At 60.2% G+C, this 23,375-nt stretch overlaps 2 protein-coding genes and 1 long non-coding RNA gene across 18 annotated transcripts in view; 1 reads left to right on the top strand and 2 right to left on the bottom strand.

Annotated features, from left to right (window-relative positions):
- Positions 1 to 17,964, top strand: part of SH3GL1 (SH3 domain containing GRB2 like 1, endophilin A2) — a 40,726-nt gene extending 22,762 nt beyond the window's left edge. For 3 of the 12 annotated variants that reach the window (XM_028838597.2, XM_077979499.1, XM_028838598.2), the window contains 9 exons: positions 11,028 to 11,096; positions 11,763 to 11,835; positions 12,680 to 12,823; positions 14,076 to 14,209; positions 14,408 to 14,566; positions 14,785 to 14,888; positions 15,529 to 15,653; positions 15,887 to 15,943; positions 16,484 to 17,964. In XM_028838597.2, the coding sequence (XP_028694430.1) occupies positions 11,028 to 11,096; positions 11,763 to 11,835; positions 12,680 to 12,823; positions 14,076 to 14,209; positions 14,408 to 14,566; positions 14,785 to 14,888; positions 15,529 to 15,653; positions 15,887 to 15,943; positions 16,484 to 16,680 (1,062 nt within the window). In that variant the 3' untranslated portion in view covers positions 16,681 to 17,964. Of the gene's footprint in view, positions 1 to 9,701; positions 10,351 to 11,027; positions 11,142 to 11,762; positions 11,885 to 12,576; positions 12,824 to 14,075; positions 14,210 to 14,407; positions 14,567 to 14,784; positions 14,889 to 15,528; positions 15,654 to 15,886; positions 15,944 to 16,483 lie in introns of those variants that run through there. The other 9 variants (XM_028838596.2, XM_077979496.1, XM_077979493.1 and 6 more) reach the window with 9 other exon arrangements.
- Positions 7,317 to 14,179, bottom strand: LOC144337033 (uncharacterized). The gene is made up of 2 exons (XR_013409626.1): positions 13,504 to 14,179; positions 7,317 to 11,540 (listed from the first exon to the last, which is right to left on the bottom strand). It is a non-coding gene; the product is annotated as an uncharacterized LOC144337033 (long non-coding RNA).
- Positions 17,965 to 18,249: 285 nt separating the features above from the next.
- MPND (MPN domain containing) overlaps positions 18,250 to 23,375 on the bottom strand; it is a 79,366-nt gene continuing 74,240 nt past the window's right edge. For 3 of the 5 annotated variants that reach the window (XM_077979472.1, XM_015122521.3, XM_028838595.2), the window contains 5 exons: positions 20,828 to 20,996; positions 20,662 to 20,732; positions 20,076 to 20,165; positions 19,075 to 19,167; positions 18,250 to 18,412 (listed from right to left, as the gene is read on the bottom strand). In XM_077979472.1, coding sequence (XP_077835598.1) covers positions 18,326 to 18,412; positions 19,075 to 19,167; positions 20,076 to 20,165; positions 20,662 to 20,732; positions 20,828 to 20,996 — 510 coding nt within the window. In that variant the 3' untranslated portion in view covers positions 18,250 to 18,325. Of the gene's footprint in view, positions 18,413 to 19,074; positions 19,168 to 20,075; positions 20,166 to 20,294; positions 20,409 to 20,661; positions 20,733 to 20,827; positions 20,997 to 23,375 lie in introns of those variants that run through there. The other 2 variants (XM_077979473.1, XM_077979474.1) reach the window with 2 other exon arrangements.

Below are 23,375 nucleotides of genomic sequence, written 5' to 3'. Positions count from 1 at the left end.
TATTATCTCAACATGTACTCAGTGACTGACTCCACCTGGATGCCAGGCCCTGTGCTGCCTCTGCTAGTCCTGTCCCCGTGCTCGGCTCTGCTGGCAGGAAGCTCGTGTTTGAGAACAGGGGACTTGGGATGGGTTGGTGACGAGAGCCTGTCCTGAGTGGTGTCCCTCCGAGGATGATGAGCCACAGCGGGGCAGAAGGGGCCCTGGGAAGCAGGCTGTACCCGCCAGCATCTCCCGGGCCTGGGACCCAAACACCAGTCTTCAGAGAGGAGAGGCTGCAGTCTTCTCGCTGCAGGGGAGATGGCGGGCGAACTCGGGCCATGTGCTTGCTTCCTCTGTGCTGAGGCCGTGGTCAGCAATCCTGAGATTCCCAGCCCGGGTTTCCACCACCGACGTCACTGTGTAAGGAGCAGGTGGTGCCTTTGAACGGCTGGGGGCACCCATGCACCAGAGCCAGTGCACGCGACCTGGCGATGGGCAGGGGTGGCCATTGCAAGGTGACAGCTGCTGGCACCTGACGCTCGTGGAGGGTCCCAGTGCACAGGCGCGGCTGGCTGTGTAGAGCTGCTGACCGCCTCTCACCACCACCTGCCCTGCCCCGTGCCGCCTGGGATGACTTCCAGCCTGGGTGCTTTTGGTAGCCACACCTCAGAAAACCAGCCTCCGTGACTGTGAGCCACCGTGGGCATGAGTCACCTGTCACCAGAGCCTGGTGTCCCTGTGCAGGTGTGCCAGGTGGGCAGAGGAGACAGGTGAAGGCACATTCCTCAGAGCCTGCTCACAGCTCTGCCCACCGCGCATTCTGTAGAGAACCTTAGCACCCTCCTCCCTGCTGGCAGCCAGGCAGGGATTTAGGCGGTTTCTGTTTGGCCTCCGGTGCCTGCCTCTCCCATGTGCTATCCGCCCAGACCTCAGACCTGTCAGTGTTCTTGGGCATCCTCCTAGATAAGAAACTGCCCAACTGTGGGAACTGGGTCCCCAGGATGAGTCAGGATCAGCCTGCCTAGCTCACGTTTTATTCTTTCCAAGTTCTCCCAACCTTGCAGCTCTCTGGGGAGGGAGCCAGCTCCAGGCTGGGAATGGGCCTGGTGGCCTCTGTCAGTATCAGCCCAGGTGAACTGTCCATGAGCCACAAAAAAGAAGGTGGTGGGAGGAGTATCATCTGGCTGCCTTCTGGGTCACTGCGGGGAGTTGCTGCCCCCAGAGCTTAGCCGCTGTCAAGGGGTGGGATGCGGCAAGGACCCCCAAGAGGTTTCCTGGAGTCCTTCATTCTAGGGCGCTAAGCATTGGAGAGTGCTTCCTGTGTCTGAGACGGGACAGCAGGGGCCCCACAAGCAAGCAAGCAAGAGGATAGCAGGAGGGTGGGACGGGCGGGGTGGGCGGGGCAGCCTGGCAGCCATGGGGACCCATCTGGATGGACGACGGAGCCCTGGTGGCTAAGACCCAGCTTGGGAAGATCCAGGGAGGCGCAGTGAAGGAGAAGGAACAGAGAGAGCAAAAGCTCTGAGGAGGGGTGGGGGAGCACCCAGGCAGATGGGGGTGTAAGATGAGGTGTGAAGGGGCAGGCGCACGAGAGATGAGGCATCAGTGGTGTGGTGGGAGAGGGTCAGGAGACCAGTGATGGGGATCAATCAGGAGGGCTTCCTGTGGGAGGCCTCTCATTAGTCCTTCAGAAATGGAAGGGATCTTAGAGATAGTGAAGATGGTTTCTGTGTCTCAGGAAGGGCTCTGGGCTTTTGGGCCAGTCACCTCAGCTCTCAGGGAGTGAGGGAACTCACAGCCCCTCGTTGAGACCTGTGCACCTGCAGCCTCCCAGCGCTGTCACCATGCCCTGCGGCTCTCTCTCCAAGCCCCATTTCCAGTCTCTTCAAACTGCAGGGCTGTGCATTGCCTCAGCTCTGCTGTTCAGAAAAGATCCATTTTTGCGAAAGTCTTGGCCAGGCGCGGTGGCTCAAGCCTGTAATCCCAGCACTTTGGGAGGCCGAGACGGGCAGATCATGAGGTCAGGAGATCGAGATCATCCTGGCTAACATGGTGAAACCCCGTCTCTACTAAAAAAAAAAAAAAAAAAAAAAAAAATTAGCCAAGTGTGGTGGCGGGCGCCTGTAGTCCCAGCTTCTTGGGAGGCTGAGGCAGGAGAGTGGCGCAAACCCGGGAGGTGGCGGAGCTTGCAGTGAGCCGAGATCGCTCCACTGCACTCCAGCCTGGGCGACAGAGCAAGACTCCGTCTCAGAAAAAAAGAAAGAAAGCCTTATGGTTCCATTGCACGTGGGTGATGTCATCACACTTTGCCCCTTGGATGCAGATCCTCCACGCTGGGTGCTGCCCCCAGTGGGAACACCAGCCTGCGCTCAGTGCTGCAGAGCTGGTGTTTCCCCGTCAGGCGGAGTCTCAGGGGATTTAGCGCCTCATTTGTTTGTGGGTTGGCTTTTTCCTTTTATAAGTTTTCATCGGAAACTGATTTTACCAGTTGTATGTCACACGGCCCTCCTGCCTGGTCCCCAAGCTGAGAAATTACAATGCATGATGCACGAGGCTGATTTTCATGTAGATGTGTTCGCTTGGGCTAGAGTTCCGGGTGTGGCTTGGTCCTAGGAGAGGAGCCCCAAGCACTCACTGGCATCTCCATGTTTGGGTGAAACCCTGTGCACGGGCAAGGGCGGGAGCATGTGTCCCACATAGCTGAGCCCCCTGGTCAGCAGGTCAGTCCTCCCATCTGCTGGGAAGGTAGCATGAGCTCCTGGCTCCCACTCCACCTGCTCCCAGATTCCTCAGCCAGCCCTGGGGCTTTGCCCCTCCCCTTCCACCTGCCCGGACTGCATTCCAGGCACAGCCAGGGTTGGTGGGGCCTGCAGTGGGGATCCCTTGACCTCCCTAACCACCCCTGCCGTCTGGCCTTGGGCCAGGCTCATCCCTTCTAGGCCCTTAGCTGTCCTGTTTATCATGTGGAGACATCTGCCCAGAGGCGGCTGCTGGGCCTGTCTGGCTCTGTCCACTCCTCACGGGGTTGTCCTGGAGCTCTTTGGGGTCCTTCTCGCGCCACAGACAGTAGGTCCCAGCTTTCCACAGCAGAGGGCACCCCTCCTTCACCACGCATGGAGGGGTAGGTGGGTCTCTTAGGTGCCAGAGAGTAGCAGGTCGGGCTCAGTGCTGTTTCCTCCTGGGCAGACTGGTAGCGGTGATGGGAGCCCCAGGGCTGCTGGTCATTAGAGCCGAGCCCAGCTCACCACCCCGCCACCATGTGCTGGGAGAGTGTGTGACCCATGGCTTCTGCCAGATGGGCCGTGATGGAGCCCCCACCATTGGGCAGCGCTGGCCAGCCTGGGACCCATACGGCCGCCGGGCGCAGCCCGCAGCCTCCCCCACACCCATGTGGAGCTGGGCCAGGCAGGGTGCGTCCTCAGCAAGGGTTTCCAAGGACTGCTGAGTCACCTTGGGGAGGAGGCCCTTCCCTCAACCAGGGCCAAGGCACCTTCCCAGCCTTGTTGCAGCTGGAGCTGGATCTGCAGAGAAAGGCCCTGAGCGACCACCCGAGTCCACCTGACCCCTCACTCCCTGCTCCCAGCCTCGTGGTCAGATTCCGTAGCCCGCATCTCGGAGGCCTGTACCACAGCTCTGGGTCGTCTGGGAAGTGAAGGAGAGGCTGGGGTGTGGGACCCTGACCAAGAGCATAACGTTTGTGGGTATCTCCTGAGTGCCAGGCACTGCCCAGGGTGTGGGGGCGATGAGAGGGCCAGTGAGGGCTGTCCCCAGGGCAACTTGATGTGGGGCGGGGAGTGGCCACGGGAGAGAGCAAGACGCAGCCCCATGCTCTGGGGACTGGCCTGCGACTTGGACTGAGGGGACAGACCCGGAGCCCCCATGCTCCCAAGCCCCTCACAGAAGAAACGCAGAGGTCGAGGCCCAGGGGCCAGGCCAGAGCCAAGGGGTCAGCACGGGAGAGGCCAGGCTGCAAGGCCGTGGCATGGGAAGGGCAGCATGTGGACCAGAGGCCGAGCCTCTCAATGCAGATGAGGGCCAGGAGGCCAGGGAGGAGGCTGTCCCGGGAGAAACGCTGATTGCCCCAGCTAGGGCGGACAGGTCAGGTTCGGGCTGGTGGAGGCTTTCTGGGATGCAGGCCCTGCACAGGGTTCCTTGGGGCTTAAAGTCAGCAGCCAGAGCTGGAGGCCTCATCAGAAAGGCAGTGTGGGCTGGACTCCCGCTGGTGACTTCGCTGTCAGCACAGGAGAGGTCCGTCTGGCCCTGGGGCTGCCCTCACAGAGCCTCCGGCCACCAGACCATCATAGATCAGGCCTGACTGTCCCCTTTGTCTCGGGGATGGTGACAGAGCTGCCCCGTGGCCATCACCACTTCGTCTGCGTGACTTCTTTCCGGTGGCTGATTTCCACTCTGCTTCCAGTTCCCCTGATGCGTCGGCCTCAGACTCTTGGATGGGGCCCCCAGGGCCTATCTGGAGGATTTATCTTGCCTAAGTTTTTTTCTCCCCCTCATTTTCATGTACCGGGCAAGAGAGCGGTGTCTGTGACTTCAAATGGTATTGGCTCGCTGCCACACACACAGCAAAGCATTTATCTCTCTTTTGCCAACCTGAGAGTCCCTTCTCTAGCTCCAAGAGCCAGGAGCCAGGCAGGGCAGGGCCCAGACAACCTGAGAGATGGCATGAATGGCCAGCACCACAGTTGGCAGAAATGCACTCCTGAGGCGATTTAGATTGCGGTGGCTGGGCCTGACCATGGCCCCCAGTGTCTGGCTCTCTTTCCCTACCATGGCACCTAGCCCCACCTCTGGCCAGGAAGTCTGCGGCAGGCCTGTCCCCACAGGCTGGAGGCCATGGCGAACCCAGGCTCTCAGGGGGCCCTCTGTGGCCTGGTCTGAGGCAGAGCCCATTCTGGTTCCAGTCCAGAGCCAGTATCTCGGTTGCCAGCCCAGGCCCAAGGGACTGCCCCTTTGGCTAAGAGGATGCCTGGGGCTTCCAGAGCCACTGTCCTTTTGCTGCCAGAGCTTCGTTCCCAGAGGAGCCCCTGAACCACTACAGAGGTGGGTCTGTGGCTGTCCCCTGGTGCCCGATCTGGCCATGGTGGCGGCGTCTGGTTTGGGGTTTCCGTGGGAAAATGATTTCAGAAACTTTGTCCCGATTCATTGTTTTCAGTGCCCCCATTCCCAAAGACTGCTTTTTAAAAACCATTCAGCCTTGATGGACAGGAGGGGAGATCTCTGCTGAGAGGCTGGAGGCTTGAAGGACAGTGCAAATGCAGGGCTCTCAGAACGCCCAGATGCTGAGGGGAGCCCCGGCTGTCGGGACCCTTCCCTCCATGCATCACACACAGTGGGTGATGACCCAGTGGGCCCCGGGGCAGAGCCTCCCTCCATCTTCCCTTGGGCTGGGGAGTGGGTTTCTGCCATCTGACTCCTCACTGCCAGGCCATGAGGATCACCTGGCACCCGTGAGGGTCACTTGGCACCCGTGGTGTTCCTGTGGCCCCTCCCACTGCTCCTTTCCCTCCCGCTCCCGGCCTCGTCCCTGCACATGTTCAGGAATGACTACTACTGCTTTCCACCTGGGGATGCCCTGCAGGCTCCTGGACCAGGAGCCCCCGGCCACAACCCCACCCACGCCTGTGCTTACTGCCATGCGAAAGCTCAGAGCTGCTTGCAGCAGTGCAGCCCCTGTGGATAGGTGAGCTTTCATAGTCATCACACAAGGGCCTCAGGTCCGGAGAGTCCCCGTGCCACTGGGGCCACTGGAGGTTTCCAGCAAGGACAGACAGACACATCACCAAGCTAGGAGCCTGGGAGCACACATGGAAAAGGGGACACGAAGGCCAGTGGCTTCCTGTGCTGCCGGGCAGCAGGCCGCCTCCAGGCTGTGCGCGTCTTGGACTTTTTGACTCATGGGAAAGAAGCTGTGATGGACCTGAGGAGGTGGCCATGTGTGTTGGGCAATCAGGGAAGGGCATTGCAGTTGTAAAGGGATTTAGAGACACACGGATATGATACATCCTTATATCCTTTGCCTCTGCCCTCATCCCATGTCAGGGCTTTTTCTACGCTGCAGGGATCCTTGCGTCCCTCCCTGGGGCCTCCACCCCAACCCTGCATTCCAGTTGTTCTGCACACAGGTCTGATCAGGATTCTGCTGCTCCTGCAGGCCTTACCCTGACTTCGCCCCATTCCGTGGCCGACCAGGCCTTGAACATGGCTGCAGTGTTAGAACTGCGCCCACTGTGAGGAGGGGCTGAGCCCTCACCTCCTCCACGTCCCCTTCAGCTTTCTCCTCGTGGTGTCGGGCGCCGCGCACAGAGTACCTAGCATGGGGACTGTGAATAGTGGCTCTTGTTCCATGTGTCCTGCCTGCCCTGTCCCTGGTCCTGCAGGTGGCTGGGCCTGGACCCTTACTATGGTCCCCAGCTCCCCAACCCGTGCCCTGTCCCAGAGCTGTTGTCCCCTAGTCCTGTAAATATATGGCCTTGGACAGGCACACAGTGTCACCCCTGTAGTCTTAGCACTTGGGAGGCTGAAGCAGGATTGCTTAAGGCCAAGAGTTCGAGACCAGCCTGGGCAACATAGTAAGACCCCTGCCTCTTTAAAAAAAAAAAAAAATGAGGCTTTCTCACAGGTATTCGCTGTGGTTAACAGCTGTGCCCACCTGCCATTTCATCCTGTGTCTGGCACTGGGTGAGGCCCCTGTGGTCTGTGCGCTCACAGAGTCCGCTGAGGAAGACTGCAGGGAGGGATATGGAGGTGGCTCTGTGGCACAGCGTGGGCACCCCCACAGCACCACCAACGCCAGTGGGCAGGTGGACACCAGCCAGAGATGCGCTTCCCAGCCGAGGGAGGACAGGTGACCTCTGCTGTGAACCTAGAAATTACCGAGCGCCCCATCATGGCTGCCAGTGAGACCTGAGGACCCTGGGGCCGACCCCTCCGCAGGCAAATGTGGCGCATCCCTGCAGGCTGGGCCACAGCAGCCCTCCCCTGCCCTCCCCCATGCTGGCCTTCTCCTTTAAAAGAGAAAAAAAACACAACCCTGTTAATTCATCAGAGCAGATTGTTTGCTGGGGCACCAAGCCTGAGACGGGCATTTGTGTTCCGTGCCGTGTGGATCAGGTTTCGCGGCTGAGATGTTTAAATCAGCAGCCAGCTCCACTCGGCAGGATTCAGAATTTTCCTCCTGCTCCTGCCAAGTGGCCACCACAGCTGAGCCTGCCGGGCGCAGGGCAGCAGCCCACATCCCTCTGGGTAAAACCTGGGATTCTCCTGCCTGCGGCAGCCCTGCCCTGGCTCTCGGTCCACAGCATCTTCACAGTTCATTTCTGCGTTTTTCCACCATGTATTCTCTGTTCTTCTGTATGTCACATCCCTTGCTCCTCTCCAAAGAGAGCCAAAGGTCTAAACTCTAATGAATGCCAGGCTTCAAAGGAATAGCCCCCTTCTCCCAGGGGCACAGGAGTCCCATGCTCTGGGGCAAAAGCCCTTCTTCGTGTCCAGCTCTGTCATTTCCCAGGCGCCTGGCTCACAGGTGACAAGTCAGGGTCAGGCAGAAAATGCATGAGGCGTGCAGGTGGTGGGTGCAGGTGGGATGCGTGAGCATGGAGTGGGCAGGTCTCCGCTGGGCGCCTCTGGGCAAAGATCTGAAAGACTACGAGCCAGTCTGGCCAAGCCCTGGGGAAGTGTCTGGCAGGCAACAGTGGGTTCCTTCCCAGAAGCCACTGCCAGGCTTGACTGAGCCGGGGCCTCTCCCATGGTGACTTCTCACCTGGCAGGGTTGGCCAAACCTCACTTCCCCCTGCCCCAGGTGGGGACATGTCACAGCCTCTGTGGGAGGACAGCATCTGAAGCAGGGGCAGAGTCTTCCCTCTTGGGCCTGGCCTATATTTGTTCCAGGACTGGTGAGAGGAGGCGCTGGTGTCGCTCTGAGGATGGCAGCCCTTGTGGGGCCTGCGGCTCGTCACTTGGGGTTTGCAGCTGGTACTCTGACCCTGTCCAGGTGGGGCCCTTGGGGGAGTGGGGAGGGGTCCCCCACCCATCCTGCCACCCTGATACAGGCTCAGTCAGTGGAGGGTGGTCTTTGCAGTCTCCTTCGGCAGGGCTGGACTGCTGGGACCATGGCCTCGGTCTTCCCTCCCTACCGGCAGGGTCTCTGATGCAGGGGCATCGGGGCTGGGTGCCCCACAACAGGCAGCTCTTGCCGGGTAGATGGCACCAGGGTTAGGAACGCCCACTCCAGACAGCGAGCCCAGAGGCGCTCTCTGCTGAGCCTCCCTGTGGCGCCCAGCTCTGCCACAGACTCTCGGTCCCCTCCGTGCTCAGCAGTGCTGGTGCTGAGGCCGCAGTGAGTAGGGCTCTGACGGGCAGGAGCCCACGCTTGGTTTCCGCGCTTGCAGCTGGCGCTGCACTTGGCCTGGCTGCCTTGCTTTTCCCGTGTTTCCCTTGTGGCCATTCATCCCTGTGTCCATCTGTGCCGGTTTCTAGTTTGTGAGCCTTGGAGAGAAGGGACCTTACAGGGTCGTGTCCCCTGCCCAGTGCCTGGCCCGTGGGGGACTATCAGTCACCACAAGGGACTTAGCTGGAGCTGAGCAGAGGGACCTGGGTAGTTAGGACACAGCCTCCTGGGTGTCAGGGGTGTGAGGAGTCAGGTGGTTGTGGGGGTTCAAGAAGTCGTTCTGGGGCTCAGGAAGGCAGGGTCCTGGATTCCCAGGTGAGATGGGCAGGCGGGGCCGGGGCCAGAGCCAGAGGCCACCAGATGGGTCTTTGGTGCCATGGCGGGTCCCCAGCCCCTCCCCTCAGAGGCAGGATGTGGTCCCCGCCGGCAGGGCCTCTCCTCCTGCCCTATGTGAGGCAGGGGGCTGGGGAAGGGCCCTGACGGAGCCGCTCCTGCCAGCCTGCACACCAGGTCCTGCCTGGGCAGGTCATGGGGCCGGGGTGGCCTCAGCCCAGAAGATGTGGTTTCGCGGCCCGCTGGCTTCAGTTCTCCTCCCGGCTTCCCAGAAGAGTCCAGTCTCACATCAGCCACTCATTTCCCTCTCCGGCAGCCGCTGGCTCTGAGCACGCCCTCTCTCGCCACAATCACAAGAAGTGAAACTGTCCCAGGAAATAGAGTGGAACGCCCCAAAAACACCTAGGGAGGGCGGCTCCTTCCTCCTCCTGCCTTCAGCAGAAATGGAGGGCAGCCCCACTCTCCTGCCGTGCAAGGGCCATTTCCTGCCTTTCACCTGTGCCAGAGTCTAGCCCTCCCGCGGTGGGTGTGACGAGGGGGTTTTTAAGAAGCTTCCAAGGTGTTGTGTGGCTGAGTTGAGAACCACCAACTCACAGGCAGGGAAGGGACGGGTCAGAGGCGTGGGGCCTGGAGGTCGTGTGTTCACTGAATGCCCGGCGCACATGAAGGCAGGTGGACAGAAAGGGTCCCGATGCGTGGGTGAGGATAGTCCCGTGGTGTGGGGGCTTCCAGAGCCAAGCCTTGGAGGAGGGCCGGGAATTCCTTGGGAAAGGGGCGGCTGTCTTTTTGGGCAGGATGCCAGGACACAAGACCAGCAGTGTACTCTGGGCAGGCTACCTTTTGCAGAGCTTGGGGTTGGGGGCATTTGCACTCGTGGTGCCCTGGGCTGTGACCTCCAGGCATGGGCTGGAGGGTACAGCAGGTGCCTGGCATGGGCAGAGCCCCAGGCTCAAGCTTCTCCCGCCCCCGCACTTCCTGCTCTTAGGTCCTGAACTCCTGACTGCCCTGCTGGACACCCCCCAGCCCCACACAGCCAACGCAATGTGGCACCGCAGGGACACTCATGACATCCCTTGGCGACATCTTGTGACAGCTCAGGGCAGGCAAGCACCAACCGGACCTGGAGAGCACCATGGTTGCCTGGTCCAGGGGCACAGGCCATGGCCCGTGTCAATAGTCACCAGCCCACGGCACACAACACCTCCCTCTCCTGCCCAGGCTGTGTGTGCACATCTTCACACAAGTGATCAGACCCGGGACGTTAAAGTTGCCGATGACTTGCCCCCAGAGGGCAGGGCCAAGCGTGTGACCTCAGGCAGCCTCCCTCTGGGAGCCTCCATTTCTGGCAGGACCCGGCAGCCACTCGGCTCTTCATGAAGTGCTGTCTGCTGGGAAGGGCCTCACACTATCCCTCTCGCTCTGTTCGGCATCCCTTGGCGCCAGGCACACATGGAGTGCCCGGGGTGAAGAAAGCAGCGCCTGTGCACCAACAGCGGTGCTGGGGTTCAGGGGCTCCTGCTATGTTCCATGGGACATTTCAGGGCTGTTCTTCGCATCCCAGGCGCTGTCAGAGGGAGTGGTTTGGGAGTTCAGTGCCTGCTTCTGCCTTCTCACTACACGAGGAAAGAGATGCTGTAAGTGCCTGTCATTGTCATCGCTTTCACTGTAGCTGAGAGCCATGAGGACTGAGGTGTGCCAGGCCTGTGTCGACTGCCTTGTGAAACTCAGTGTCCACATGGGGCAGGGGCCAGGCTGTCCCATCCTGAGACACGGGCACCAGAGCACAGGAGAGTGGTGGCCTCCCTGCCCAGCCGCCTGCACCTCTGCTCCTGTCAGCTCCTGCTGCCTCTCCCCACCGAGCTGGCAGGATTTTTTTTTTAAGTAGACCCCAAATACTCAAGGATGGGGGCAAATCCCCACATTGCTATCTGTGGGGATGTTTGTGTAGGCACTTCTGGAAGCAGTGTCTTCTGAGCCATGTGTTCCCAGGCTGAGGTTCTGGACTCCACCGTGGCCGAGATGGGGCCTACTGTGGCGGGGTCCCCAGTGGGCATGTGAGTGGCAGTCAGGACACACACAGGCGGGCAGGCTACCCCCACCCTCACCCTCCCTGTCCTGCAGGCCCGTCCTGCTCCACAGGCAGTGTGTGGCCCTGGGGTGCCCACGGCAGTGCCCGAGGTATGTGTCCTGATCACTTGGCCTACTGCCTCTGGCTGTGGATGCCATGTGGCTGGAAGGCCACCCAGGGCCTCCTGTGCTCTTCTTTATCCTCCCCCTGGGCTCACAGCGTTTCACCTCTTCTGCCCTCTAGCTGGTCAGTGAGAAGGTCGGAGGGGCCGAGGGGACCAAGCTGGACGATGACTTCAAAGAGATGGAGAAGGTGAGGAATAAACTGCATGCTCTGTGTGGTGGCGGCGCTGCTGGGGCCTGACCTCTGCAGGGCATAGTGGAGGCGGCCAACGCTGATGGGCCTGGGTCTGGACTCCTGGGGCCCTGCAGGCGTGGAGAGCTGGGGTGGTGTGGGGGCCTCGTCAGCTGGACTTGACAGGCACCAGCTCTCTCCCCTGCCCTGGGCAGGCAGCTGTGGGGACATGGCTGAGCTGAAGACATGGAGAGGGGGTTGGGGGGTCCTGGTATGGGCTCGTACGGCAGGAGGTGGTGCAGCAGTGGGGGCCTTGTGTGCCTTGGGCCCCCAGTGGCTGTGGAGTCTTTTTTTTTTTTTTTTTTTGAGACGGAGTCTTGCTCTGTCGCCCAGGCTGGGGTGCAGTGGCCGGATCTCAGCTCACTGCAAGCTCCACCTCCCAGGTTTATGCCATTCTCCTGCCTCAGCCTCCCGAGTAGCTGGGACTACAGGCACCCGCCACCTCGCCTGGCTAGTTTTTTGTATTTTTTAGTAGAGACGGGGTTTCACCGTGTTAGCCAGGATGGTCTCGATCTCCTGACCTTGTGATACACCCGTCTCGGCCTCCCAAAGTGCTGGGATTACAGGCTTGAGCCACCGCACCCGGCCTGGCTGTGGAATCTTATATGCTGCTTCTCTCCACAGAAGGTGGATGTCACCAGCAAGGCGGTGACAGAAGTGCTGGCCAGGACCATCGAGTACCTGCAGCCCAACCCAGGTGGGTGCTCTAGCCACTGCCAGGGCCTGCCCCAGGCCCTCTGGCCTCTGTCAGTCAGAGGGAACGTAGGGGATGACAGAACCACCAGGCTCATGGGTGGCAGGCTTCAGGCACAGCTGGATTCAGGGGTGCAGAGACCATCCTTGGCGCCACATGCTGCCTTTCCACCTCAGCCAGCAGCTCAGTCCCCCTGTTGACTTCACTATCATGCCGACTGATTCCTCGAGGCTGTCCCAGCCTTAAACCCCTCTTCCAGCCAGCAGTCCTGGCAGGGAGCCTCTCCCTCAGCTCACTTGTGGGACCTATTTGTATTGGCCGCCCCCTCACCCAGTGCCCCTGGGATGGGTCTCCCTGGCCGAGAGACGGACCTTTCCCCAAGGAAAACCCAAACACTGGCTCCATAGGAGGCCAAGGACAGTGGGTAGACGCACACCCAGCAGCGTCCACTCAGGCCCTGCCAGGAGCAGGCAGCAGAAGGGACACGGCTCCTCACCTACCCTGGGAGCCTTGGCCTCACCACCCCCCACTGCATATGACTGCTGTGCCTCCTCCCTGGGACCCCCCAGATGAGAGGTATAGCCACATTCCAAGAGGAGCAGCCCTTGGAAGGAGGATGTGTTGCCCCCTGAGGAGCTTGGTCACCTCTCCACCCGCTGCCAGTTCCTTCGAGGCTAGCGGGGGAGCAGGGAAGGGACCCTCTAGGGATTCCACCGTGCTTTGTGTGGCCTGGACTGTCCACAGGCACGGGAGGCAAAGGTGGGGCAGGGGATGTGGGGGCTGCAGCCTGCCAGGGCGGAGGAGTGCAGGCCTCGCAGCCCACACCTACCTGGCCATCCTATCCCAGCCTCGCGGGCTAAGCTGACCATGCTCAACACGGTGTCCAAGATCCGGGGCCAGGTGAAGAACCCCGGCTACCCACAGTCGGAGGGGCTCCTGGGCGAGTGCATGATCCGCCACGGGAAGGAGCTGGGCGGCGAGTCCAACTTTGGTGAGTGGTGCTCTCTGGAAGCCACGCCCACCCTCCCTGGAGGCCACGCCTCAACACAGGCAGGGCAGGTGCAGGTCCAGGTCCAGCCGATGGGGCCCTTTCCTGTAGCTCCAGACCTTCCCCAGCTCAAGCCAGCTGGTTCCCCAGAGTCTGGACGCGCCGCCCCCCCCCCCCCCCCCCCCCCCGCCAGCATCTATCCTTCCACCACCTTCAGCCTGTTAAGGGCAAACCTAGGCCCTTTTAGGAGCGTGGGGAGGGGGCTGGTTTAACATCCAGTATTGATTGGGATTTTAGGATCCTTTGTTTTGTTCTGAGTTCCAATTTCCAGGCCCTTGGCCTGGAGTGTGGGGGCTGTTAGAAGTTGGGATGGGGCTGAGTGCAGTGACTCATGCCTGTAATCCCAACACTCTGGGAGGCCAAGGCAGGTGGATCACCTGAGGTTGGGAATTCAAGACCAGCCTGACCAATATAGAGAAACCCCACCCTGCCTCTACTAAAAAAACATATATATATATATATATATATATATATATATGTATATATGTGTATACATATATATGTGTATATATATACATATATATGTGTGTATATATATATATATGATATAATTAGCCGGGTGTGGTAGCGCATGCCTGTAACCCCAGCTACTCAGGAGGCTGAGGCAGGAGAATCACTTGAACCCAGGAGGTGGAGGTTGCAGTAGCCCAGATTGTACTATCGCACTCCAGCCTGGGCTACAAGAGCTAAACTCCATCTAAAAGAAAAAAAAAGGCTGGGCGCGGTGGCTTACACCTGTAATCCCAGAACTTTGGGAGGCCGAGGCGAGTGGATCACGAGGTCAGGAGTTGGAGCCCAGCCTGGTCAATATGGTGAAACCTCATCTCTACTAAAAATACAAAAATTAGCTGGGTGTGGTGGTGCACACCTGTAATCCCACCTACTCAGGAGGCTGAGACAGGAGAATCACTTGAACCTGGGAGGCAGAGGTTTGAGTGAGCAGAGATCGCGCCACTGCACTAAGTGGCGCGAGACTTCGTCTCAAAAAAAGACGTTGGAAAGGATCCGGGTGTGGTGGTGCACGCCTGTGGCCCCAGCTACTTGGGAGGCTGAGGTGCCAGCATGGCTTGAGCCCAGTTCGAGGCTGCAGTGAGCTGGGACAGCGCCACTGTGTTCCAGCCTGCGAAACCCTGTTTCAAAAACAAAGGCTGAGGAGTGTCTTAGTCCAGTGGTCTCAGGCCCGGCTTCTCCCCAGGCGACGCATTGCTGGATGCCGGCGAATCCATGAAGCGCCTGGCAGAGGTGAAGGACTCCCTGGACATAGAGGTCAAGCAGAACTTCATTGACCCCCTCCAGAACCTGTGTGAGAAAGACCTGAAGGAGATCCAGGTGCTGCTGCTGCGCCAGCCCAGGGCCTATCCCTTCCCCCTGCTGGATGGGGCAGCCCCATTCCTGCCACCCTTGGCACTGCCCTCTGGGTCGCGGGCAGGTGGGATCCCCAGTGGTGCAGGGACAGTGGGTCAGGGCCATGCATCGGGCAGGTCTCTGGCCGCTGCTGGCCTGACCCATGTCCCCCACTATCTCCAGCACCACCTGAAGAAGCTGGAGGGCCGCCGCCTGGACTTTGACTACAAGAAGAAGCGGCAGGGCAAGATCCCTGATGAGGAGCTACGCCAGGCACTGGAGAAGTTCGAGGAGTCCAAGGAGGTGGCAGAAACCAGCATGCACAACCTCCTGGAGACCGACGTGAGTAGCTGGGGCTGCCACGTCCTGACAAGCCCCATGCCCTTGGGAGGCCGGAGGCGGCAGTGACCTGGCCTCTGCAGCAGGGGAGGTTGAGGGTACAGGCCCCAGTCCCCTGTCCCCTTTCGGCCCCCTTGCCTCCTGTGGCTTCACCTCGTGAGTCAGGGAAGGCACAGGACAGTGGTGCTGGCAGGAGCCCCTGAGCCCTGTTGTCCCCACAGATCGAGCAGGTGAGTCAGCTCTCGGCCCTGGTGGACGCACAGCTGGACTACCACCGGCAGGCCGTGCAGATCCTGGATGAGCTGGCCGAGAAGCTCAAGCGCAGGTGAGCCTGGGCTGCCATGGGCCTCTGCCAGCACGCGTGGGCAGCACACCTCACTCTGGGGTGAGCGCATGGCATGGCAGAGCAGCATCCTGGATTCTTCCTGGGGACCAAGTGGAATGGCCTGGGGGGCCACAAGGTTGAAGGAGGAGGAACCCGGTCTGTGAGAACTCTGAGTCAACACGCAGCCCTGCCCCAGATGCAGGCCCTGGCGACTCCTAACCACGTGCCTGTTCCTTCCCTGGCTGCACTTTCTGCTGCCACAGGAACACCCAGGCTCCCTTCCCTGAACAGAGGCCAGACCTGCTTTGGGGGCCTAGGCATGTGTCAGGCACCAGCTGTGGTAGGGAATGGGGGGTGGAGGTGGGGGGATGCGACTGGGGGCGTTGTAGGTAGAGGCCGTGGCAGGACCCAGCTGCTTGGCAGTCTCTGAGATGGCTCCAAGGTGGGGGTCCAGGCTGGAGGCCCTCTGGGTAGACATCCCAGTCTAGCTGTGTCCCAGGGTCCATGTGTCACGACCCCACTGACAGCCTCTTCCTGCAGTCCTAGGCTAGGTTACTAGGCAGCAGCATAAATACAGGGGTGGGGCTGCCTCAGCGGTGACACTCACGGGCTCGGGCCACTCACATCTCTCCCTTCACAGGATGCGGGAAGCTTCGTCACGCCCCAGGCGGGAGTATAAGCCCAAGCCCCGGGAGCCCTTTGACCTCGGAGAGCCTGAGCAGTCCAACGGGGGCTTCCCCTGCACCACAGCCCCCAAGATCGCAGGTAACCGGACATGGAGCCATCTTCTGGAGGCACATGCCAGCGGGTGGGAGTGGCCGAGGGCTGGCCTCGTCCTGGCTTTCTTGAGTGCCAGACCCCAGACCCCTGGCTGCAGCTCTCAGCCCTACTCCATCTGGACCACCAAGGCAGATGGGAAGGGCTGGTCCCGGTCCTCTGCAGAAGGGGCCCTGCCCGATGGTCTTAAGCCCACAACCTCCTCGTTTTGCTTGTTTTAGCTTCGTCGTCTTTCCGATCTTCCGACAAGCCTATCCGAACCCCTAGCCGGAGCATGCGTGAGTGTTCCCAGGCCTGCCTTGACCTCAGTGCTGCCTTCTCAGCCATTCGGGGAGGGTGTTTCTCCTCCTCCTCTGTCCTCTGTCCATCTCAAGCAGGGAGGAGCCAGGCTCAGACAGCAGCGGGGGGCACAGGCCCCACAGCCTGCGAGACGCCACCCCTCTGGGTCTCAGCCTCATTGTGTGAATGAGGGATTGCCAAAGGCACTAGCCCAGTTCTAGGCTATGTGGTGGCTGCAAGGGCTGAGGGCATCTGGTCATTTCTTGTCACCACAGCAGCACTGGGTGTCCCCAGCACCTCCCAGGAGTAGCTTTGGTGACCACTTACCAAGCTTCTCCCATTCTCCCTCCTGGGTGGCAGTAGAGGCCAGACCCCAGAAGAAATGGCAGGGGCAGGGGGTGGCCCAGGCAGGGTGGAGGGAGGCCTCTGCCCACCCACAGGCTCCAGGTCACAGCAGCTCTGAGACCCCAGACTGGGAGGGGTGAGGTGTAGCAGCCCCAGCCCTAGGCGCCATCCCCACAGCCTGCTTCCTCCCCCAGTGCCCCTGGACCAGCCAAGCTGCAAGGCGCTGTACGACTTCGAGCCGGAGAATGACGGGGAGCTGGGCTTCCGTGAGGGCGACGTCATCACACTGACCAACCAGATTGACGAGAACTGGTACGAGGGCATGCTGGACGGCCAGTCGGGCTTCTTTCCGCTCAGCTATGTGGAGGTGCTTGTGCCCCTGCCGCAGTGACTCGCCGGCGCCCCCGCCCCACCCCTCCGTCCACACTGGCTGGCACCCTTTGCTGGGTCTCCTGCATTCCACGGAGCCCCTGCTGCCAGGGCAGTGTCTGAGCCTGCTGGCGCCACTTGGGCCCCGGCCCTCGAGGTACTCCCTTGGCAGGGCCCCACACTTGGGTGAGGGGGTTTATCTGGGTGGGTGGGGATGCCTGTTTACACTAGCGCTGACCCCCAACCGTGACGGCTCCCTTCCCCACTCCATGGCGCCGGCCTCCTCCCAGCTCCCCAACTCCTCGCCCAGCTGGCCCAGGCGGGGCAACACTAAGGTGCTCTCAGAAACACTAATGTTCCTCCAGGGCAGCCCCCACCTCCATCCTGACCCCACAGGGGCCCGGCCCACTGCCTACCCTCGAGTCCCACAGCCTTAACGGGATGGGATCGAGCATCCCTGTGGGGTGGCTCAGAGACAGGACCCTGGTTTTAAATCCCCTCCCAGCCTGGTGCTGGCGATGGGCCCTGGCCCTTCTCCAGGGCCACTGCACTTCCGCCTCACACATGCACTCCTTCTCCCCAAGGCCAGGGCAGAGGGCCTCACCGCCTCCCCGGCCTGCTGTCAGCTTACAGCCTGGGGACAGAGGCCAGCTGGGATCTGCCAGAGGACAGAGAACATGGTCTCCTGCAGGGCCCTGCCTCCCAAGCCCCACCCTTACAAAGCCAAGTACCTTTTCAGCTTTTTAACTGCCCCCAGCCAGGCCCATGGAGGCCTGTGTCACTCTGGCACGAGCTGCCATCACCAGCCACCCACACACCCCCCCAGCACACCTCGCATGGGACCACAGCCCCAGCCGCAGCTGCGCTACCAAGGGCCAAGCACAAAGGCTCCAGTGAGCGAGTTCCAGTCCCTGGTGGCCAGGCCTCCCCTTGCCAAGCCACTGCCACCCCATCCTGTGGGAAGTGGCCCCGGCCATCTCCTCTAGACCAACACAGGCAGCCCCAGGGTCCCCAGACCCCTGCCCAGATCAGCAGGTCTGTAGCCCCAACATCTGCTTCCTGTTGCCCAATCCAAAATCGATGAAATGGGGGCTCCTCTGGGCTGGGCCACATTCACATTCCCCTCCCCCTGTGGCCCAGTGAAGCCTCTGGACCCCAGGCTCTGCCCTGCACCCCCCTCGTCAGAAGTACATGAGGGGCACAGATACCCGGCAGAGGTGAGCACACAGCCTTGGGCATGGTCCAGGGCAAACTGAAATGTACACCTGAATTTTGTAAACAGAAGTATTAAATGTCTCTTTCTACAGCCCCTTGCCTCATCTTGGTGCAGGGGTGGGCCTGCCACCCACCGCCTTCCCGAGGGGCAGGCTCCCCATGGCCACACACACCCCAGGAGGTCCCCCCGACACCCCAGGTGCTCGAGGCAGGTGGGATAGGGCTTGAGGCTTTTGTGCCAGTTCCCAGGTGCAGGGGCTGAGGGGTGCCCTGGAGTTTAATGCCCTGCCCTGGAAGTGAGGAAGCTGGGGTGATGGTACCAGCCTGGGCACCCAGCCACCCTCACCCCAGCCTTGGGGAGACCAGCGTGGCTGGCTGCTGCTTCCATTTCTTTATTACCTGAGCCCATCCGGACCCTCCAGACAACTGGAGCCCACCCTGCCCTGGGAGGCTCAGCTCCCCTGCTTAAGGATGCCGCACACCTGCTCCAGAACGTGGCACAGGCTCTGGTCCTTGGGCGTCCTGCTGGCCAAGGAGATCTGAAACAAGGGGGCTGGGCCTCAGGCTGCACCCGGGGGTCCTAGCCAGCCCGGTACCTCACAGTCTACTGTCCAAGTCCAGCATCCTGAGTGACCCCCCCTGAGACCAAGGCATAGGGCTGGGGTCCCGCAGCACAGCCTGCTGCTTACCCAGTGGGGCGGTGTGTAACCGGAGGCCTGGCTCCTGGGGGCAGTGGTGCTGTGTGGAGGGGTGGGGCTTTCTTGCACGCTCCCGATCCTGCCCCCACCTCAGCCCCTCCCTGCCTGGGTCCCAGACACCCATGGGGATACCACAGCCTCCAGAGCTAGCCAAGAGCTGAGCAGAAGGAGCCCCTTTCTATGCCAGGTGGAGGGAGACCAGGAACTACTACCCTGAGACACTCAGGGGTGGCCAGGACCCTGGGCCCTCTGCAGGGGAAACACTCCCAAACCCGCTGCTGGGACCTCATCCAGCACTGCAGGAGCTTAAAGCTCCACAGTCCAATCAAACCTGGCCTGCACCCTGCTGGGGTGGCTGCGGGGTGACCAGGGTCAGGAGCACTCTGCCAGCTGGGCTGTCCCGGGCCACTGAGGCCCACAGGGCTCACTGCTGCCACCTTTCAGGCTGCCCGGGGGCCCCTCCTGGAGCTTCGTTAGGAGGCCTGCAGGGACTTGGGGCTCACCTTAAGCTTGTCGAGGTAGGTGTGCTCCTGGCTCCAGGGTTCCTGGAGCCTCACGAGGTCAGGGGCACCTTTGTAGAACTCCACCAGCAGCATCTACAGGACAGGGGAGCATGGACTCCCAGACTCCCTCCCAGCCGGAGGTGCACCAGCCCCTCTCCTGGGGCTCCAGTCTCAGGCAGCCCCGAGACATGAGCCCAGTCACTAAGAAAGCAACCACAGAGATCGGGGAGGCAGCAGCGTTGCCCAGGTGGCTGCCACGAGAGGTCCACCTGGACCTGCACCCACTGAGCCCAGCTCTCCAGAACCACGCAGGCCTGACATGGCCCCCTGGTTCGGCCTCATCCCCAGCAGCGACACCTGTGAGGTCACAGGTTTGATGAACTAGTGTGGGTTTTGTTGGGTTTTTTCCTTGAGATGGAGTCTCACTCTGTGGCCCAGACGGGTACAGTGGTGCGATCTCGGCTCACTGCAACCTCCACCTCCCGGGGTCAAGCGATTCTCCTGCCTCAGCTTCCCAAGTAGCTGGGACTATAGGCACCTGCCACCACTCCTGGGCTAGTTTTTCTATCTTGGTAGAGATAGGGTTTCGCCATGTTGGCTAGACTAGTCTCTCCACCTCAGCCACCCAAAGTGCTGGGATTACAGCCGTGAGCCACTATGTCTGGCTTAGTTTAGTGTTTTTAAATGCACATTGAACACATAATTGTTAAGTGTTCATCCAGGTACCACCCAAAGTCCCTGGGGTTTCTCTACTGGACAGCCTGGCAGAAGAGGCCAGCGCCTTGGAGAATAGCAGGTGGGGAGGTGAGGGAGAGCAGAAGTTGGGGCCCTGGCAAGGGCCTGGGACTCTGTCCTGAGTGATGGAAGAAGCCCTGACCCAGGCCCCCAAGGCGCCACCAGCCATAGCTTCCCAAGCCCACCAGTGGGAAGCAGACCAGCCCATCTTGTGTGCCCAGCTGCGCACTGCCAGCCCCCGCCTGCCCACCCTGCAGCGAGCTCACCATCTCGTGAAGGATGTCATTGGTCAGGAAGCTGTCCTGGACGTAGGCCATCTCCACGTCCATGGGGATGCCATAGTCACTGGGCCTTTGCTGGCAGGGACACAGACCAGTCAGAGAAGCCTCACTAGCCCCCAGCCCATAGCAGCTGGGGACAACGGGTAGTGCCTGGGCTGGGAATGGGAGAGTGCACACCTCGGCCCAGCTCTGCACCGGGATCGGCACCTGGCGGTGGGACTAGGGAGGCGGGGTAGCATCTTCCCTCCGGGAGAGGCCCCGAAGACAGCCAGCGCCCTGAAATGACTTCCCAGGGCTGACCTCTGACTTCAGGGCAGGCTTGGGGAGTGAAGCCAGGCTGGGTCAGGAAGGGAGCCCTCTTTGTGCCAAGCAGCCAGCTACCCATGGAGGTACCCTGCCCAAGCCCTCACCAAAGCCTCAGCAGGGCAGCAGTCATGTCCCCATTTCACAGACAGAGAAACTGGGGCCCCAACTCTCCAGTGGAGCCCGGAACCAGGGGCCCCTGCCTAGTTGTGACCCAAATGCCCCAGTGTCCCTGGGCCCCCCAGGCTCTCCCAGCAGCCCCACCTACCTCGGGAGGAGGCATCACCCAGAAAGGTGAGATCTTGGACTCGGGGCCTGGGTTGCCAGAGTAGTAAGGGGCTGGCAGAGAAGAGGGAGAGAGGGGCTGGGCCTGGGAGGCTCGGCTGGCCCAGCATCCCCCCTCCTTGCTCCCCCCACCGCCCCATCCGGCATACAGCAGAGCAGGGCGAGGCAGGGCTGGAAGCCATTGCTGGAGCCCTGCAGCCGCAGCTGGTAGTCCATCTGTGCATCGATGTCTTGCAGAGACGGCAGCGCCGGGCTGTGCGGGTGGCTGTGGTACCAGCCCACCAGGGACAGGCCCCGCAGGAACAGGCTCTGGTAGACCTGGGGACAGAGGCACAGCTCAGGGGGCACAGGGACCTGAATGGCTCTAGTGAGCTCATGCAGCCAGCCAGCCCTGAATAAACTCCTGCTGTGTATCAGGCCTGGGGACACAGTGATGACCAAGACAGGCCCTGCCCCCATCACCACTGAGTCCAGTGGGAGCTGGAGAGACAGCCAACAAGTACATCTGTTAATATAAAAGGCGCACCCTGCCACAAAGCTGGGACATGGAAGTCATTTTGTTAACTGCTGTAGCCCAGCTTACGGAATAATGGTCACCACACAGTAAGCACTCAACAAATAGTTAAAAATAGGCTGGGCGGGCCGGGCGCGGTGGCTCAAGCCTGTAATCCCAGCACTTTGGGAGGCCGAGGCGGGCGGATCACGAGGTCAGGAGATCGAGACCATCCTGGCTAACACGGTGAAACCCCGTCTCTACTAAAAATACAAAAAAAAAACTAGCCGGGCGCGGTGGCGGGCGCCTGTAGTCCCAGCTACTCAGGAGGCTGAGGCAGGAGAATGGCGTAAACCCGGGAGGCGGAGCTTGCAGTGAGCTGAGATCCGGCCACTGCACTCCAGCCTGGGTGACAGAGCAAGACTCCGTCTCAAAAAAAAAAAAAAAAAAAAAATAGGCTGGGCATGGTGGCTCACGCCTGTAACCCCAGCACTTTGGAAGGCTGAGGTAGGCAGATCACTTGAGGTCAGGAGTTTGAGACCAGCCTGGCAAACATGGAGAAACCCCTTCTCTACTAAAAATACAAAAATTAGCCAGGTGTGGTGGCACGTGTCTGTACTCCCAGCTACTGTGGAGGCTGAGGCAGGAGGATCTCTTGAACCTGGGCAGTTGGCGCTGCAGTGAGCCGTGATTACGCCACTGAAGTCCAGCCTGGGCAACAGAGCAAGATCGTGTCTCAAAAAAAGGAAAAGGCCGGACGCGGTGGCTCACGCCTGTAATCCCAGCACTTTGGGAGGCCGAGACGGGCGGATCACGAGGTCAGGAGATCGAGACCATCCTGGCTAACACAGTGAAACCCCGTCTCTACTAAAAAATACAAAAAAACTAGCCGGCCGAGGTGGCGGGCGCCTGTAGTCCCAGCTACTCAAGAGGCTGAGGCAGGAGAATGGTGTAAACCTGGGAGGCGGAGCTTGCAGTGAGCCAACGCCACTGCACTCCAGCCTGGGTGACAAAGCGAGACTCCGTCTCAAAAAAAAAAGAGAGAAAAAAAAAGAATAGCAGCTGGCACTTAAAGTAGCCTTGAATAGATGAGGCCTGGCACTGAGCATTCAATATTGGCAGCCCTTCACTTTTTATTTTTTTAGATATAGGGACTTGCTCTGTCACCCAGGCTGGAATGCAGTGGCACCATCTCAGCTCACTGCAGCCTCAACCTCCTGGACTCAGTCCATCCTCCTGCCTCAGCCTCTCAAATAGATGGAGCATACCACCATGCCTGGCTAATTTTTTTTATCTTTTGTAGAGACGGGGTCTTGCTGTGGCCCCAGGCTGGTGTCGAACTCCTGGGCTCCAGCAAACCTCCTGCCTCAGCCTCCCTAAGTGATGGGATGCCAGGTGTGAACGCCTGGATCCGATGACCTTTCATCGAAGCCACTCATTATACAGACAAGGAAACCAAGGCTCTGAGAGGGGAGGGGGCTGGCGAGGTTTCAGCACCAGGGCTAGGAGATCCAAAAGCAGTGCTCTTAGGCTGGGCGCGGTGGCTCACGCCTATAATCTCAGCACTTTGGGAGGCTGATGCAGGTGGATCACCAAAGGTCAGGAGTTCGAGACCAGCCTGGCTAACATGGTGATACCCTGTCTCAACTAAAAATACAAAAATTAGCTGGTCATGGTGGCGCACACCTGTAATCCTAGGTATTCAGGAGGCTGAAGCAGGAGAATCGCTTGAATCCAGAAGGTGGAGGTTGCAGTGAGCCAAGATCACACCCTACACTCCATCCTGGGCGACAGAGCGAGACTGTCTCAAGGAAAAAAAAAAAAAAAGGCCGCGCGCAGTGGCTCACACCTTTAATCCCAGCACTTTGGGAGGCTGAGGTGGACAGATCACAAGGTCAAGAGATTGAGACCATCCTGGCCGGGAGCAGTGGCTCACACCTGTAATCCCAACACTTTGGGAGGCCAAGGTGGGTAGATCATGAGGTAAAGAGATCAAGACCATCCTGACCAACATGGTGAAACCCTGTCTCTACTAAAAATACAAAAAATTAGCCAAGTGTGGTGCCACGCGCCTGTAGTCCCAGCTACTTGGGAGGCTGAGGCAGGAGAATTGCCTGAGCCCAGGAGGTGCAGGTGGCAGTGAGCCGAGATCGCGCCACTGCACTCCAGCCTCAGTAACAGAGCAAGACTCCGTCTCAAACAAC

Source organism: Macaca mulatta, chromosome 19 (assembly GCF_049350105.2).
Source record: "Macaca mulatta isolate MMU2019108-1 chromosome 19, T2T-MMU8v2.0, whole genome shotgun sequence".
NCBI classification, from domain to species: domain Eukaryota; kingdom Metazoa; phylum Chordata; class Mammalia; order Primates; family Cercopithecidae; genus Macaca; species Macaca mulatta.
This window is presented reverse-complemented; position numbering and strand designations above follow the sequence as displayed.